The 14,121-nt window shown below is 37.2% G+C and overlaps 1 protein-coding gene across 1 annotated transcript in view; it reads right to left on the reverse strand.

Annotated features, from left to right (window-relative positions):
- Window positions 1-909: 909 nt before the first annotated feature.
- The window catches only part of PCOLCE2 (procollagen C-endopeptidase enhancer 2), a 34,610-nt gene continuing 21,398 nt past the window's right edge, over window positions 910-14,121 (reverse strand). Inside the window, exons 6-9 of the mRNA XM_026087028.1 lie at window positions 9,700-9,854; window positions 5,788-5,871; window positions 3,119-3,286; window positions 910-1,440 (exon numbers count right to left, since the gene is read on the reverse strand). Of these exons, the coding sequence (XP_025942813.1) occupies window positions 1,310-1,440; window positions 3,119-3,286; window positions 5,788-5,871; window positions 9,700-9,854 (538 nt within the window). The 3' untranslated portion in view covers window positions 910-1,309. The remainder of the gene's footprint in view (window positions 1,441-3,118; window positions 3,287-5,787; window positions 5,872-9,699; window positions 9,855-14,121) is intronic.

Raw genomic sequence — 14,121 nt, forward strand, 5'->3', positions numbered from 1 at the left:
TAGGGACTACTTATATCATTAGTTTTAAGTTTCCTGTACATAATTACAGGTTATCAAGAAATAAAAGAACACTTGTATGGTATTTATGTACAAGAAAAACAATTAATTAGGTACTTAAAGGGACCCAAGATTCTGTTCCATGCCATTTTTATTAGTTTTTAAGTTTTAACACAATTTGAAAAGCATGTATTTAATATCTGCTTTTGATCAAATTGTTCTTCGACTTCTTCAGCATTAATCTGTATCTATAATCTGTTCCTATTCTTCCATCTTCAGTTATTGCCTTTCAGTTTCAGAATAACATATGAATAATTCAGAATAATATATGACTGGATACAATAGATAGACCTGGCAAAGATCTCTAAATAATGTAATGTTCTGTCTCACTGCCTCCAGTCTGTTCCTCAAAAATGCCTCTTTTCTTGAATTTCCACATATATGAATGAAATAAATTAGCCAGATATGCTATTTACACTACTGCTTCCAGACTGAGCATTGCTCTGTTGTCCTTTCTTTCATAGTAAAAACAAAAATTTAAACTATTTGCATGTGTACTTTCTTGCCACTGAATTAATTCCTATGTTTTTCCTTACCTTAGGGAACTTAATAATGACATTTGCTAACTAGAATATAGTCATCAGTAGAGAAAAGCTTGTTGCTGTAATACAGTCGAGTCTAACTCTTTGAAGAGTAAATCCAGTTCCTGTTCGCATCAATGATTCACTGACTTCAATGGAAGTAAAATCAGGCCTTTAATCAGCAAGGAAGTGTAGTGTCAGTCATAGTATGCAAGACCCAAAGCATCAAAGCATGTAAATGATCAAAAATGAGTTTCTATGTTTAGCCTGCCCCACTTCATACATAATGAATAACTAGTTGGTATATGATTTAATCTTAAAATATTTTATTAAGCACAGATAATAATGCTGGAATCCATATAATAAAAAAACTTCTGAGGAAAAAGCTAAGTTAAAATGAGTTACTATAAATATTGCACTTAAAGTTCTTATTTTACATACTCACATAACTCCTTAAAAAATTGGACAATTATAAATTAATAACTTCCAAGTAATTGGAATTGGGTATGTTTCATATCCAATGTCTGCAAATCCTCAAGATTTAAGGGTCTGTTCTCTTGATAGGTGTATACAATAGAAACCGCTTTGTGTCAGGGTATATTTAGGTGGGAGGCTGGGACGAATGGGTAAACATGGTCTTAGTGTTTACGGTCAGTTGTATTTTCATGACTTATACTAAGTGAAAATTATTTTTCAAAAGAGATGATAGAAGACAGCTGCAGAGTTTAGTTTTAACATGTTTTGTTTTTCAAGGCATTCAGGATCTTTTGGTTCTTAGTCTTGAAACTCATGACAAAGCTGTTGGGCAAGACTTTGCCTCTGCCGTCTTCTTCTACCTGGCCCATTATGATGTAGTTTAAACCTACAAAGGAGAGTATGACATTACAAGACGGAAGTCCTGGATGTGATTTGGTAAGTACAGTCCTATTTCTGTGGCCTTTATTAATTTGTACTCTGTTACCTTTTTACATTTGTTCCTTCCTACCCAACACATGTACTTCCATACCCATTTTTGCTATTCTTGTTATACAATAAGGTATATTTATGTACTTCATGTGAGTAGATATTAAGTATCTACTGTATAGCTACATAAGTATGTATTATATAGTTAAATAAGTAGTAGGTATTTAGTCAATATTGACTGTCAAATGAGTCTGAAAACCATTAGAAATACAATATAAACACTGGATCTATTGATTAATACCTAGAGAAGAATATGTCATATTTTCTCATGTGCTCAGATGGTAGGATAATGCACTTGGTATTTTCATTCACCTTCCCTTCCCCAAAGAAAGTACCAACTGGGCAAGTCAAGGTGCAAAGAGGCACTGTGTTTGTATGGGGGGAAGAGGGATAGTGAGATAGGATGACAGGGATGCAAGTGGGTAAGCTATTTCAGACACATGGAGAGGCAATCAGGAAAGCCAGTAACAGGCGGTGGGCTTTAACATATGGTTAGCTCTGGCTTTCGAGCAATCAGATATTTAATGGTTTAGAAGGGCTAGGGGTTTGCAAGGCATCAGGCATGAAGGGGTGGTTTTATAGGGGATTGAGGAAAAAAAGCAGAAAGTTTAGATATTAAGTAATGGCTATTAAATAATTCAAGGAGACTTAGGAAGAGAAACAGAAGTGTGTGGTTTGGAGCCAGCAGTCTGCCTAGAAGGAGACAAAGTGTTCCAGCAAGGATGTTATGTCTCCCAGACAGATGTCTAGTTTCCAGACAGCTAAAGGTAAAAGCAAAAGCTAGTTTTTGACAAAGATTTTTCACTTTGGTACTGCCCACTTTGAATTCATATGCTTAAATACCAGTGGTGTCCTGCATGTTATATTTCTTCATATGCTTATTAAATTATTTTGACTGCTCCCTGCTATGGGTCCGTTTGTCCTTGTTCTTCCTGTTGTTTACTCAGGAGGCACAGAGCTGATAACTGCTTTATTTTTTTACCTAGTTGATTCTGTGAAACTTAGTCTCAGTATTTCTTACTTGGAAATTATCTTGGTTGATCTAGTCTGTATAATACTGTTTGAGATAGCTGTACAAGTATTAGCTGTTAGCATGTATAAAGTGGGTTTAATACCAGTAGTATTTCTACAGTAGAGATGTAAATGTGTACAGAATAGAAGCAACAGGAAATGTATTGATTTTTGTCAATTGCTGTGACACAGTGCTCTTTTAGGTTTAGCATGCTCGTGTTTTTCCTTTCTAAATAACTGTATATAAAAATTAGCTCCAAAGTACGTACATGTAAAACAAAACCTGTGCTTCATTTGAGAACCAGACCAAATTTTATATCCTGTGAACAATGTCTTTCAAACTCAGTTGATCTAAGTGAGTCTAATCCTATATAGATAAACCTTAGAAATGCAATATAAATCTGGATAACTTTTTTTTATCTTAAAGTAACTGATTTTAATATTAGTAGTTGATTATAGAATCAATTACTGTAATTTTACTGATTTTTATGGTCATATTTCTAAAAGCAGTATTCAAAACTGTTGTCTCTTACAAACAGGCAGAGCAGTTATTTTTGTGTACTTACCTCTTCTGATCAGAGGACATTGCTTACATACAACAGTAATCTTGGCACTCATACTCTTGCCTGCTTGTTGAATTGCTAAATTTCCCTCCTTATATACATTAATGATTGATATTGTTGCATGTAGACTGCCAGCCCGTGTCATTGTTGTGATTACAGTTCCAGTTATTACTAGAAGAAAAGACGTTTAATGCATTTTTTTTAAATTTATTTTTTAATAAATATTGAGGCACCATAGAGACTGAAAAGCATATTAACTTGTGATAGGGATGCAAACAATACTGGAGACAGTCAGTCAAAATGTGGGCTTCACCTCTAATGGATAACTCACTATCGATAAACTTTGGCTTCATTAATTTTCTTTAGCAAATATAAAACTGTTCCTTGAATGTCAGTCATTTGAAAGTCCAGTTCTAAGTTTGATCATTTAAATAAAAAATAATTTCACATTATAGTGTTTAATAACTAATCTTAAAGCTGATAGAAGCTGCACTAAAAACAGTTTAGCTACTATTATTAAATAATATCTTGCAGTGGAATTCCTCATTGCCAGTATCTCAAACAGGTTTGTATCATGGATTTGGTTTTAAGTTGAGAGGAGAGGACGTGGCGGGCACAGTTAGATAAAGCAGCAAGGCAGATATCAAAAATGGTTGATCTGTTTTTCCAAAGAAGTGTCCCCACTGGCTTCATTGGTACCAAGGGGATGTTGAATACATGGCATATCTAAAACACCGCTCTTCTCAAACCGATTAAAATGAGGCACGTGGCAGTTGACATTCCAAATGTTTGAATAATGAGACTGCACAAAATACCAGTGCTTTCTCTGGAACGGGAGTTGCAAAGCAAAATTCAAAAATACCCCCCCCACACACACACACACCTTTTTTTCTTCCTTATAATAAAGCAAGCCAGTCTGGGTTTATTATTACAGCCCCCTTGATTCTGGTCCTTTCCTTATATCTTTTAAATCACAGTCCTGTTTATAGTGTCCCAGTGCTCCCCCTATTCTTCTTCCCTTCCCCCCCCCAAAAAAAACCCAAAGCAGAACAAAAACAAAACAAAAAAAGCAGCTCTCTGACACTCTCAAATGAGTATCAGGGAATAATTAATGCCTGGGAGCTAAATCTTCATCTTCCTGAGGCCTGATACTGATAGGACTGCTGATTTCTCCCAAAGACCTCTCAGTATGAAAATAGAAGTATCATTTTTTTTCCCCTTTATACTAATAAGACTAAAATAACTTGTAGGCCATTTTTATATACCAAAAGGGAATGGTAGATGTTATCAGCAATATTTTTTCCTTCAAATCACCTTTTGTAAATAAATAAAAAACCCTATCCTAATTATCAAGTGTGTACTGCCTAATTTATTTTTAAAATCTGTGTAATCCGCATTTTGGATCAGGCTTTTGTGAATTTATGCATTACATTCCTTTAATTCAGAGCTTTTAAATAGGAATTTTCAAGCTCGATGAAAAGAGAACTGTGCATGTTACAATACTGGATATTATGGTTAGACTTCTAGGAAGAATAATTACATATGAAATGCAAGATGGAGGAGAAATGGCTCTTATTTTCTAAATCCATAAAGTCAGCAAATAAACATGGAAGAAATCATATTTGAACAACAGGGTTCAGCACACTTTCTGATCTTATTTTAGGAGACACTTTCATCCACAGTGGCATTCAAAATATTTTTACTCTTAGTGCTGCCGTGGAAAAGAATGAGGAGTGTCGAGTATTCAAGAAAAGGTGAGGGCGAAGGTGGTTTATTGCCCCAGTGCTGGAGGCGAAGAGCAAGTCTGTACGGTGCCACTGGCCGCCAGCCCCCGCGCGACGGGGGCAGAAAGGCCTCCCCACCCCTCGCCCCTTCTGATCCTGGGCCGGCCTCTGCCGGTTGCAGATTAGAAGAGCCTGAAGGCCGCCTCCGACCTGACCTGTACCAGCTTCGGGTTCCGCAGCCGGAGGGCCGGGCGGGAGGGGGTCGCGCTGCAGCGGCTCCCCTCTGCCTGGGGCRCAGCCACCGCCTGCAGCCGCTGCTCTGGCAGAGCCGCTCGCCCTTTCCGGGGGGGGGGGGCGTCCCGTTTAAGGTTTAGGTGTGGTATAAGGGACTAAAAAAGCTTCCAGTAATAATACTGAGTCTTAACTGAACGAATCAGCAGTGACGATGTTGTCCAAGCACAGCAAACACCGTTCTTTAATTAGTGATTTGCATCCAAGCATGGAAGTAGCGCTTGCAAGCTTTCATGTCTTCTAGATTTTTTTTTGAGTACTTTGGCAGTCTATAAACTGAACTGTGGTATGATGAGTAACGTCAGAAGGTACAGCAGAAAATGTGCATTGTCTGGTTGCAGACAAACGAGCTGCCGGTGCAGTAATTGAGTGCTGAATCGATACGTCCCTATAGCAGGTTGCCTTACGGTTAGCCACGGGCTTTTTAGACTGGGAAAGTGCGTTTGCTTTAGACGCACACGCAGTACCTGTTTCAGAACATCTCCAGGAATGTACTGAGTGCTATACAGATGCTAATGTCAGATATGCACGTAAGATATAAAAATATTGCCTGTATATTAATGACAACTTAAAACCACATCTGGTAAAAATCACTGTGAGTCTAAACATGCAGTCCCAAGACACTAATTAAAAAGAAATAAACTTTGCTGCTCTTACCGAAGTTGCTTGAACAGTAATTGCTTTCAAGAGTCCCACTCCTTCTACACTTTTGTTGGCACAGGGCAACTGTAGGTTTCAAAGCTTTTTGAAGAGCAAAAATCAAAATAAAATTGAAATGACATATGTTGAAACACTAGCTAAGCAGTATGAATTAAAAAAAAAAAAAATCCTGATACATAGCTTAACTAGATCTGGTATTGCAAGGGATGAACAGCAAAAGCTGACAATACCGCCCCTTCCGCCCCCCCTTTCTTTCTGTCATCACCTCAAATTTTCTTCATTTCACATGTCTCAGCTACATATCTGTTCTAGTGGCCTTATATATTGGGATTTTGCAGAAAACGTGCATTTGATTGCAACGTGATCTTAAGTGTGCAGCTTTCTAGTGTTGTTACCTATTGCCGTATAGCCTTAATAGTACTTTTGAAGTATGGTAATGTTATAATACAGTAACATTTACTTCAGAGAGAGGGGGGTGGACTTTGATCTGAAATTACTGTACTGTGATGGAAGAGATCACAGTTCAAATTCGTGATTTAAAAAAAAAATTTTTTTATATCGCTTCATGACATAAAATTCCATATAATTTTTACTGCTGAAATTACTAAAAAGACGATATAATTGCCAAAGAGTCTACCTATTATTAGGGGCAGAATATCCTTAGCACGTTTTCTTCCTGAAACTGAATGCTTTGTCTGAAAACAAGTAAATACTTTTTTTTTTTTTTCCCTCCTTGACGTGGACACGGATGGTCTCTCCTTTACCCACCTAGCCATTTTCACATAACATGTTGGCACATGATATTTTTAAGGCTTTACACCCCTTTCAAATTTATTTGGAACTGGCCAATGAGGTCGCAATTACTGGAAAGACAGAGCTGAGAGACAGACAATCTACACAACCCTAATTTCCCAGAAAAGCTAAATTAGTTATGAAGAATATCCTTGCATTTTTTTAAATTTTCTTTAGAATGGAATATTTTACAAAAAACTTATTCAGCCTGTACTTTTTGAATAGGAGCTTCTGATCAATTTTCCAAACAGTTATTTGTATTTATACTTCTATTTTAAGGGAATGAATCAATTATTTTTATAATGTTTTGAGTTTCTGAGATTCAACTGAATGGCTGTGAAATTACTTTGTCTTCAGTTTTATGTCCATGGCTGTTAGAAGATCTGCACATTCACTGTTTTGCCTTTCAAACCCTAAGCTTAAAAATAGGACTCTATGCATTGATGTTTTCTTTTGGTCTTCATATTTGTTGGTATTAAGCTCTCTCAGAGAAATTCTTTAGAAAGTTCAATGTCTCCTATAAGGAAAAGTGGTACGGAGATGTTTGCTGCATCTCCGGAGGCAAAACTAGTCGTACTCCACTTGCTGTCTGCTCAGTCCTACAGTGAGATGTGTGCAGGCACCGAATGAGTACAGCTCTCCCTGCCACCACTTCCTTTGCCTTGAATTGTCTGCATAGCTCTTTCCTGCTGATGTGGATTTCTAAAMTGTTTTTAATAATATGGTGAAGGCTTTTTTCTTTTCTGTTTTTTTTTAATAGTAGTGACTTCCATATAGAGTACAATGTAGTAATAATACGCCATATTCAGCTACTGAAACTTTAAACCAAATGTTTTTTTCAAATTATTATTTCAAATTACAGTTAACACTGCAAAGACATGACATTTAATTAGTTTTCCTATCTCATGGCATCAGTTGCCAGGTCAGTCAGATATTTTCTATCTCACTGCTATGTGCAGCACTGCAAAGCTAAGAATTAAATGTCCTTGGAGACTTCTAATTCAGTGTCCTTAGCAGGAAGGTAATAAATGTACCAGGCTGAGTCACAGGTGTATGCCAGTACGGTAGCTGCTAAAAATTTATTGAGGTGCTCTGATTTTCTAAATTTAAAACTGGGATTATGTGTTTAAAAAATACTCTTATTTTGTATCTTTGATTTGTATTTGTGCTAATACTTCGTGTTTTACTTCCGACTTTAGTGAATTTTGGTTGGTGAGAAACTTCACTGAGTGGTGAGTAAAAGTTGCCAGCGGTTTGTACAGCTGAGTAATGTGCTTTAGCAAAATACAGATTGGAGAAGATCTGAGTTAAAACTTTGGTTGCCTACCATTTTACATGTAGCTGGACTGATAGACAAATGTATGATTTGATCCAATGAAATAATTAAAAAAAAAAAACAGCTTTGCAACAATATGTGACTGTATTGGATTGCTCTTCATTACTTTCATTATTGTATTGAATATTTCAGGCTTTTACAGCACTTTGTTGTTTCTTCTAGTACTAATAGTTTTATGCAAGACATAGACTGAGGTCATTATTGAAAGGGCCTACTGAAGCTAAATGTTTTATTAATGCTTGGAGTTTTGTGCAAGTTTGAACAATTCTGATTTGCAAGATAATAAGCTAAGTCTGTTTGAACTGGACATATTTGACTGCAAGTGATTTGATTCATCAGAAATTGAGCCAAACTGCACTGTGGGATTTTTTCATATATAACTACGCTATGTGGAGTTGACCAGTTACTGAAAGGATTTCTTATTTCTGCTGCCTAATAGGTTCTCCTTTTGAGTACCTTCCCTCTGTTGTCCTCTCTCTGAGACGACTTTGCTTTTTTTTCTTTTTATTTTTTTATTATCTAACATTGATAGTGTCACAATAATTGATCTAGAATTAATTATTAAAGTACATCTCTTTTGCATGTATACCTGCCTCCACACACACACACCCCCCTAGATGACATAGAGCAAAACAGCAGGGCAAAACCCTGAATGCAGATCTTGCAGTATGAGACATCTGGCAACCTGCATTAGTTTAGACCAAGTTTTGGAAGTAATAACTTTGCTAGGAAGTGCTTTATAGTGAAGAGTAGCTGTACTGTGTATTATTAGAGTACCAGTCACATCAGAATGATTTATAGTTCATTATGATTTCACTTTTATAATGCTTATTTTCACCTATTTTAAATATCTTTCATGATCAGTATTTAAGCACCACAGCTTCTTGCTTTCCTGCTGACAGGCCAGTGTTGTCCTGACATTTGATATGTTTTAAATACAAATCAGGGCATGTGTTGCAAAAACATCATAAATAATTTGGTTTTGTGCTATAACTGTATCTTAAATCTCTCTCGTTCAGGTTATGGAAATCAGAAGATTTATCCTTTCAGTATCTCACTAATGAGGTAATTTTTGCCAAGGCCTGCAGAGGAATTCCCCTCTGATCTTTCATATAAACTGTCTAGTCTTAAATATTAAAGAAAACTTATTTTTAGTATGACATATTTCTTTATAAATTCCAGTCCCTGATAATTTTTGGCTAAATATAATTCTAAGTGTGTCATGTTGACAGGATGTTGACAGGATCTAAAGAGGGCTCAGGTGGCTTCCGTACCAATTTTGCTTTAGCTTAATAACTAGATGAAGAAAAACATGGTCAGATTTTTACATACTCATTTGTATATAAGAAATAGTTCCTTTAAAAATCTAAACAAAACTATTTTCCTGCAATATTTAGGGCTTCTTATACAAAAGAATTTTGCTCATCTGTTGTACTATTGAATTATCATGGTGAAAGATGTTTGCTAACTGCCAGAAAATGAGCAGAGATAGGAAAATTCTTTCAGCTACAGTGAGTAAAGGCTTTCTTTGCGTTTTCTACCAGTTACCGCTACAGTGAACTCCAGCCTGGAGAGTTTTYCTTTTGATTGTGTTAAGTAGATTCTACGTGCTCCCTTGAGTACATTAATTTTCATTTATTCCCTCAACATCTGAAATACTAACAAACCACAAACTGTATATTTTTTTAAATACACTTTCTATTATATTTTTCTGTACCCCTCTTCCTTGCCCTGGAATAATTTATTTTTCTGACATATGAAATAAAGCCAGTAAAACTTACTTGTTGTAGCAGGGACTGTTGTTGTAGTAGGTGGAACTGTGGTTGTGGGTAATTTTTTTGGTCTGAATTTGTAATGGCCAATAAAACCATCAGCTGTTAAACTTAGATCAGACAAAAACTGAATGAGCAACTCATTTCTCTCAGATAGAATAGGCCTGAAACAGAAAAACAAAACAAAACATTTCCATTGTTTTGAATGTCAAAGCCAAAAGGTGTTAATGTCATTCTTGTAACAAAATAGAGATAGCTTCACTTTTAGTCTAAATGCAGTATCTGCCCCTAGACTAATACTGAAATGCATGTTTGTAAGCGTATCGACACTAACAGCGTCACTGACAATGCTGTATATGGATATTCCCCTGAGAAACCTCATCAGGATGACAGTACACATAAGAGTAAGCATGCACGTGAGTGCAGGCAGAGTTGGTACCTTTTGAGGCTGAATAATCTGTGTCAGACACTGGTGTTCTGTCTGTGAAGCTCTTTCTGTTGAACCCTATAAACCTCTGATTCCTGAAGGGTTATGTCAGTATAAATATCTTTAAATACTTCTGTGTGACTTCTGCAGAACCATGGAACAGAAGGGGCTATTTAATACAACGGGAAACTATCTTAAAAAAAATCCTCAATACGTAGCAGAGGTGAGTAAATGGTCTTTTAAATTTTTGTTAAATGAAAACATATTGCACATCTGGAAGGCCTGGAGAAAATGAATTCAACGTTCAATTCTGGAATTCTTTGACAATAACAGTAAAAAAAAAAAAAAAAAAAAGTGTTTTGGGTTGTCGCTACTTTTGAGGGCTCGGCCTTTGTCAGTTGGAGACAATTGGATATTTGTTACCAAGCCTTTAAAGAGCTAATGGCATTATTTTGTTAGAATTTGAAATGTCATAAAAAAAACCTGTTCAGTGTGTTAGTTCTCAGTTCATAAACTGAGTAGTACCTACTATGACTCTGACTGCCCTCTGGATACAGATGTAGTGCAATGAGAATTCTTACATGACTATTTTACTGTTAGAAGAAATCTGTGGTGTGCAAGTCTAGCAAACCAACACTTCTTTCTTTTGAGCGTTTCACAGACCTTGTCTCAACATTCATTAAGAGTTATTAACACATCTTTTTCAAACAAAAGAACAGTTTTGGGGAAGAGGAGGAAAGAGAAATATTGATAGAGGGAAAAGAATCATGGTGAGTAGAGAAGAAAATAGCAAGTGGCTATAAAATGTAGTTTTATTAAAATGACTATCCTTCCCTTCCAGGAAATCCTGACAGAATTCATGAGCCTTGAGCACATGTTCTTCAAGCACTTAACTGAGCCTTTAAAATAAAACCTGTGATTACCTCCCAGTTTTTTCGGCAGGTATTTCAGGAATCATTTTACTGTGATGGTTGYGAGTCTGACATAACCAAAAGTAAGTGCGTGATTAAATGGAATTCTGCAGATTTACAGATGCTTCTCCAGTTGCCCAGATTGTGCTGTTCCTGCCGCAGCAGTGCCACAGGCTGTGGAATTAGGAGGGCCCTGATCATTAGCAGTATGAAAGCTTTGCCTGCCTGCTGAGCCCCGGGAGAAAACACCACAACAAGTACTGAAAAATATCTGCCCTAGTCTCTGTATCCTGTCTATTTTTAAAAGGCTTTTTGTTTCAGGGCCAGGGTTTTTGGGGGGTAATTATCTCTTAATAAATTGTGATTATTCTGTATATTTTTCATTTATATATGGTAGTCATTGTATTTATGAATCAGGTAGGTGGTTACACTATATGCTTGCTCGCCTACAATAAGATCTGAAGTATAAGGCAAAAGATTCATCTCTGCAACCACCAAATGAGTTCAAGGTATCCACTTTAATCCTCCTCCTGAAAGCGTACTGTTTCCGTTACAGAATGTCGTGTGACTTTGTTTGTAACTGCTGGTTAATGAGTTCCACCTTGCTTAATTACTGTGCCAGACTTGCAACTGGTATTCTGTATAGAAGACCCATTTGGCAATTCAGTTTACGCTCTACTGTTTCTGGCTCTCCTCTAACACTGGTCTTGTCCTTATTGGTTTTTTGTACGGAGCTGGTAAATTTTGAGGGGAATTCTGCAGAGCTAGTAGAAAATCCATGAGAGCTGTACTTTTTTCCCCTCTCACTACGTATTACTCTGCAAAGGACAGTGAGTCTGATAAAGTTATGTATTGGATTTCTGTTTAGGAAGCAATATTATGCTAAAAATGGCTTTCAGGACACTTACAATGTTCTGTAACAGGAAATCTCATCTCCAAGCCATGTGCCGTGGGTCTAAACCCAGTCTTCTGCCTTTATTTGCCTACTGCACAAAATTGATACTAAAATGTCTGTTTTGAAGCCCACTGGGGCTTTGGCAAACCAATTCACAGCTTTGACATGATGTGGGGATAGATGCTCAGCCACAGCTGAGAGGTAGTTTAGGAAGCTACTTTTGGTTGCCTCTCAGGGATTAACTGGTCCTTTTTTTGCACTGCCCTGTCAATCTAGGACCTGTCAGCCAAGACTAGAGCCTGACACAGTTCAACAAGTACTTACACAGCTGGGCTAGGTCTCAGCTGGAAAGAGGCAAGTCCCATGGACTCAAAGCCACCAGCCTCATTTGTAAAAGGTGTTATTAGCTGCTGCCTTCTGAGAACCAAGGGCAAGACAAGATCTTGTGCTGTTTAGTTCTTGGCTCAGGTAGAAAAGGTCTGAAATGTCACAACCTACATATATAGAGAATCAGACTAGGCTCTTTAATCATGCTTCTGGCTTAAACTCTGTCTAACTAGGAAACAAGTCCATTTGCTCCAGCTGTGGATCTGACTTCCATACAACAGAATACCAGTGGAAGGAACTGAAGGTTGTTGCATGGAACATCACTAGTTAAAAGTTTCTGATGCAAGATTCAGTTTTGTTTTTAAGTAGCTTGAAAGCAAATTGTTCTACAGTAACAGTTCAGCTCTAAGAAACAGATGTACAAAGTCACGGTGAGGTTCTCATACTCTGCTTATCAATGGGATCTCTCTACCTCATGGTAAAGCATTATGTAACTAACCTTCGTCATCTGGTTGCTTTTTTTTTTAATCCCCGCTAAAGGGAGAGGAGTGTGTGCAATGGAATTCCTTTTCGGAGGGTGTTTCTACTTCAGGTGATGGTGATTTATTGTCTAATACACAGATGCTTACAACATTCAGGGGAAAGAAAAGCACCACCCATTTGGAGACCCCTTCAGTCCACCTGCAGCCACTCCAAGTGGCACAGCACTGCAAGGCAACAATTCATCTTAGTTTTCAGGTAAAACTCTAAGCTGCAAAATATTAAGTCACTTTGTTGTAAATATATACGTGAGGCAAAAAAGGAGAAGTTGTGAATGTTGTTTGGCAAAAGGGGTGTGGGGGGGTAAACGTTAGGGTGTTCAAACCCACTTCCTTGCCTTGCAGACTCCTTAATATTAACTCTGCCTTGTGCATTCTCACTCCATCTCACAGCCTTTCGGCTGGAGGCAACACAGAATGATACTACTTCCGCTAGTGAAGTTTTTCCTGCAAATAAGGAAATGATTATGTATGTAACTACACTAGAATTTAGTCTCTTTGTATCATTAATTTATGGCCTGAATTATCTAGAGCTTAACAATCTCACCCGTAAGACTTGGCTGGTGTCAGTATCTTTTTATAGAGCAGCTTTTTCAACTTTACTACAAGGGGCCACTGAATTTAAGCAGGGAAAGAAATGTCTTTACATAGAGTGTTACAAACTAAAAAGCAAAAGCATAACTCCAGACCCAAAGCCTAAGGTGGCTGAAGGGAACTGAAGTTAAATATAGTTCAGGTGAAATCCTACCCTCAATTAAGTCCATGCCAAACTTCAAAGAATTTCCATAGGGCTAAGCTTACTCTATTTCTAGCACTGTCATGCTAATAAGTAATGATTAAAAATAGCTGGTGAAAGAAAGCATCTTCATTCTGTGATTTTACATATGAAAAGTCTCTCAGGTAYGTAGCTGCTGCTTGGAGAAGAAGAGTCTGTTTAGAGTCCTACAGAATGTCTGCCTCCCCTTTAGTCTCCTGAGGGTATAATACGTAATCTTAAGAAAACAAACAACCAAAAAACAACCCCACAGTAAATCTCAGTGTAGCAAACTATTCGTGTAAAGACTGTATGAGGCTTATACCTCCTCCCTCCTATACCACAACTAATTCCTCTTGGGAATCAAACTAGCTGTCACTTCTGAGACTTAAGTCTATTCACATACCTCCATGATTTTTTTTAAGCTTGTATTTCTTGAAACAAAAATCCCCTTCCTCTTCTAAAGCTATTCAGCTCTAAGACGCTGGATGGGAGAGGAACAATGGGAAAGCAGAACTAAAAATTACTGGCCTCACCTAAAAAAAAAAAACTTTACATGTTTTTTTGGAATAATTAAG

Source organism: Apteryx rowi, unplaced genomic scaffold, assembly GCF_003343035.1.
Source record: "Apteryx rowi isolate R43461 unplaced genomic scaffold, aptRow1 scaffold_70, whole genome shotgun sequence".
NCBI classification, from domain to species: domain Eukaryota; kingdom Metazoa; phylum Chordata; class Aves; order Apterygiformes; family Apterygidae; genus Apteryx; species Apteryx rowi.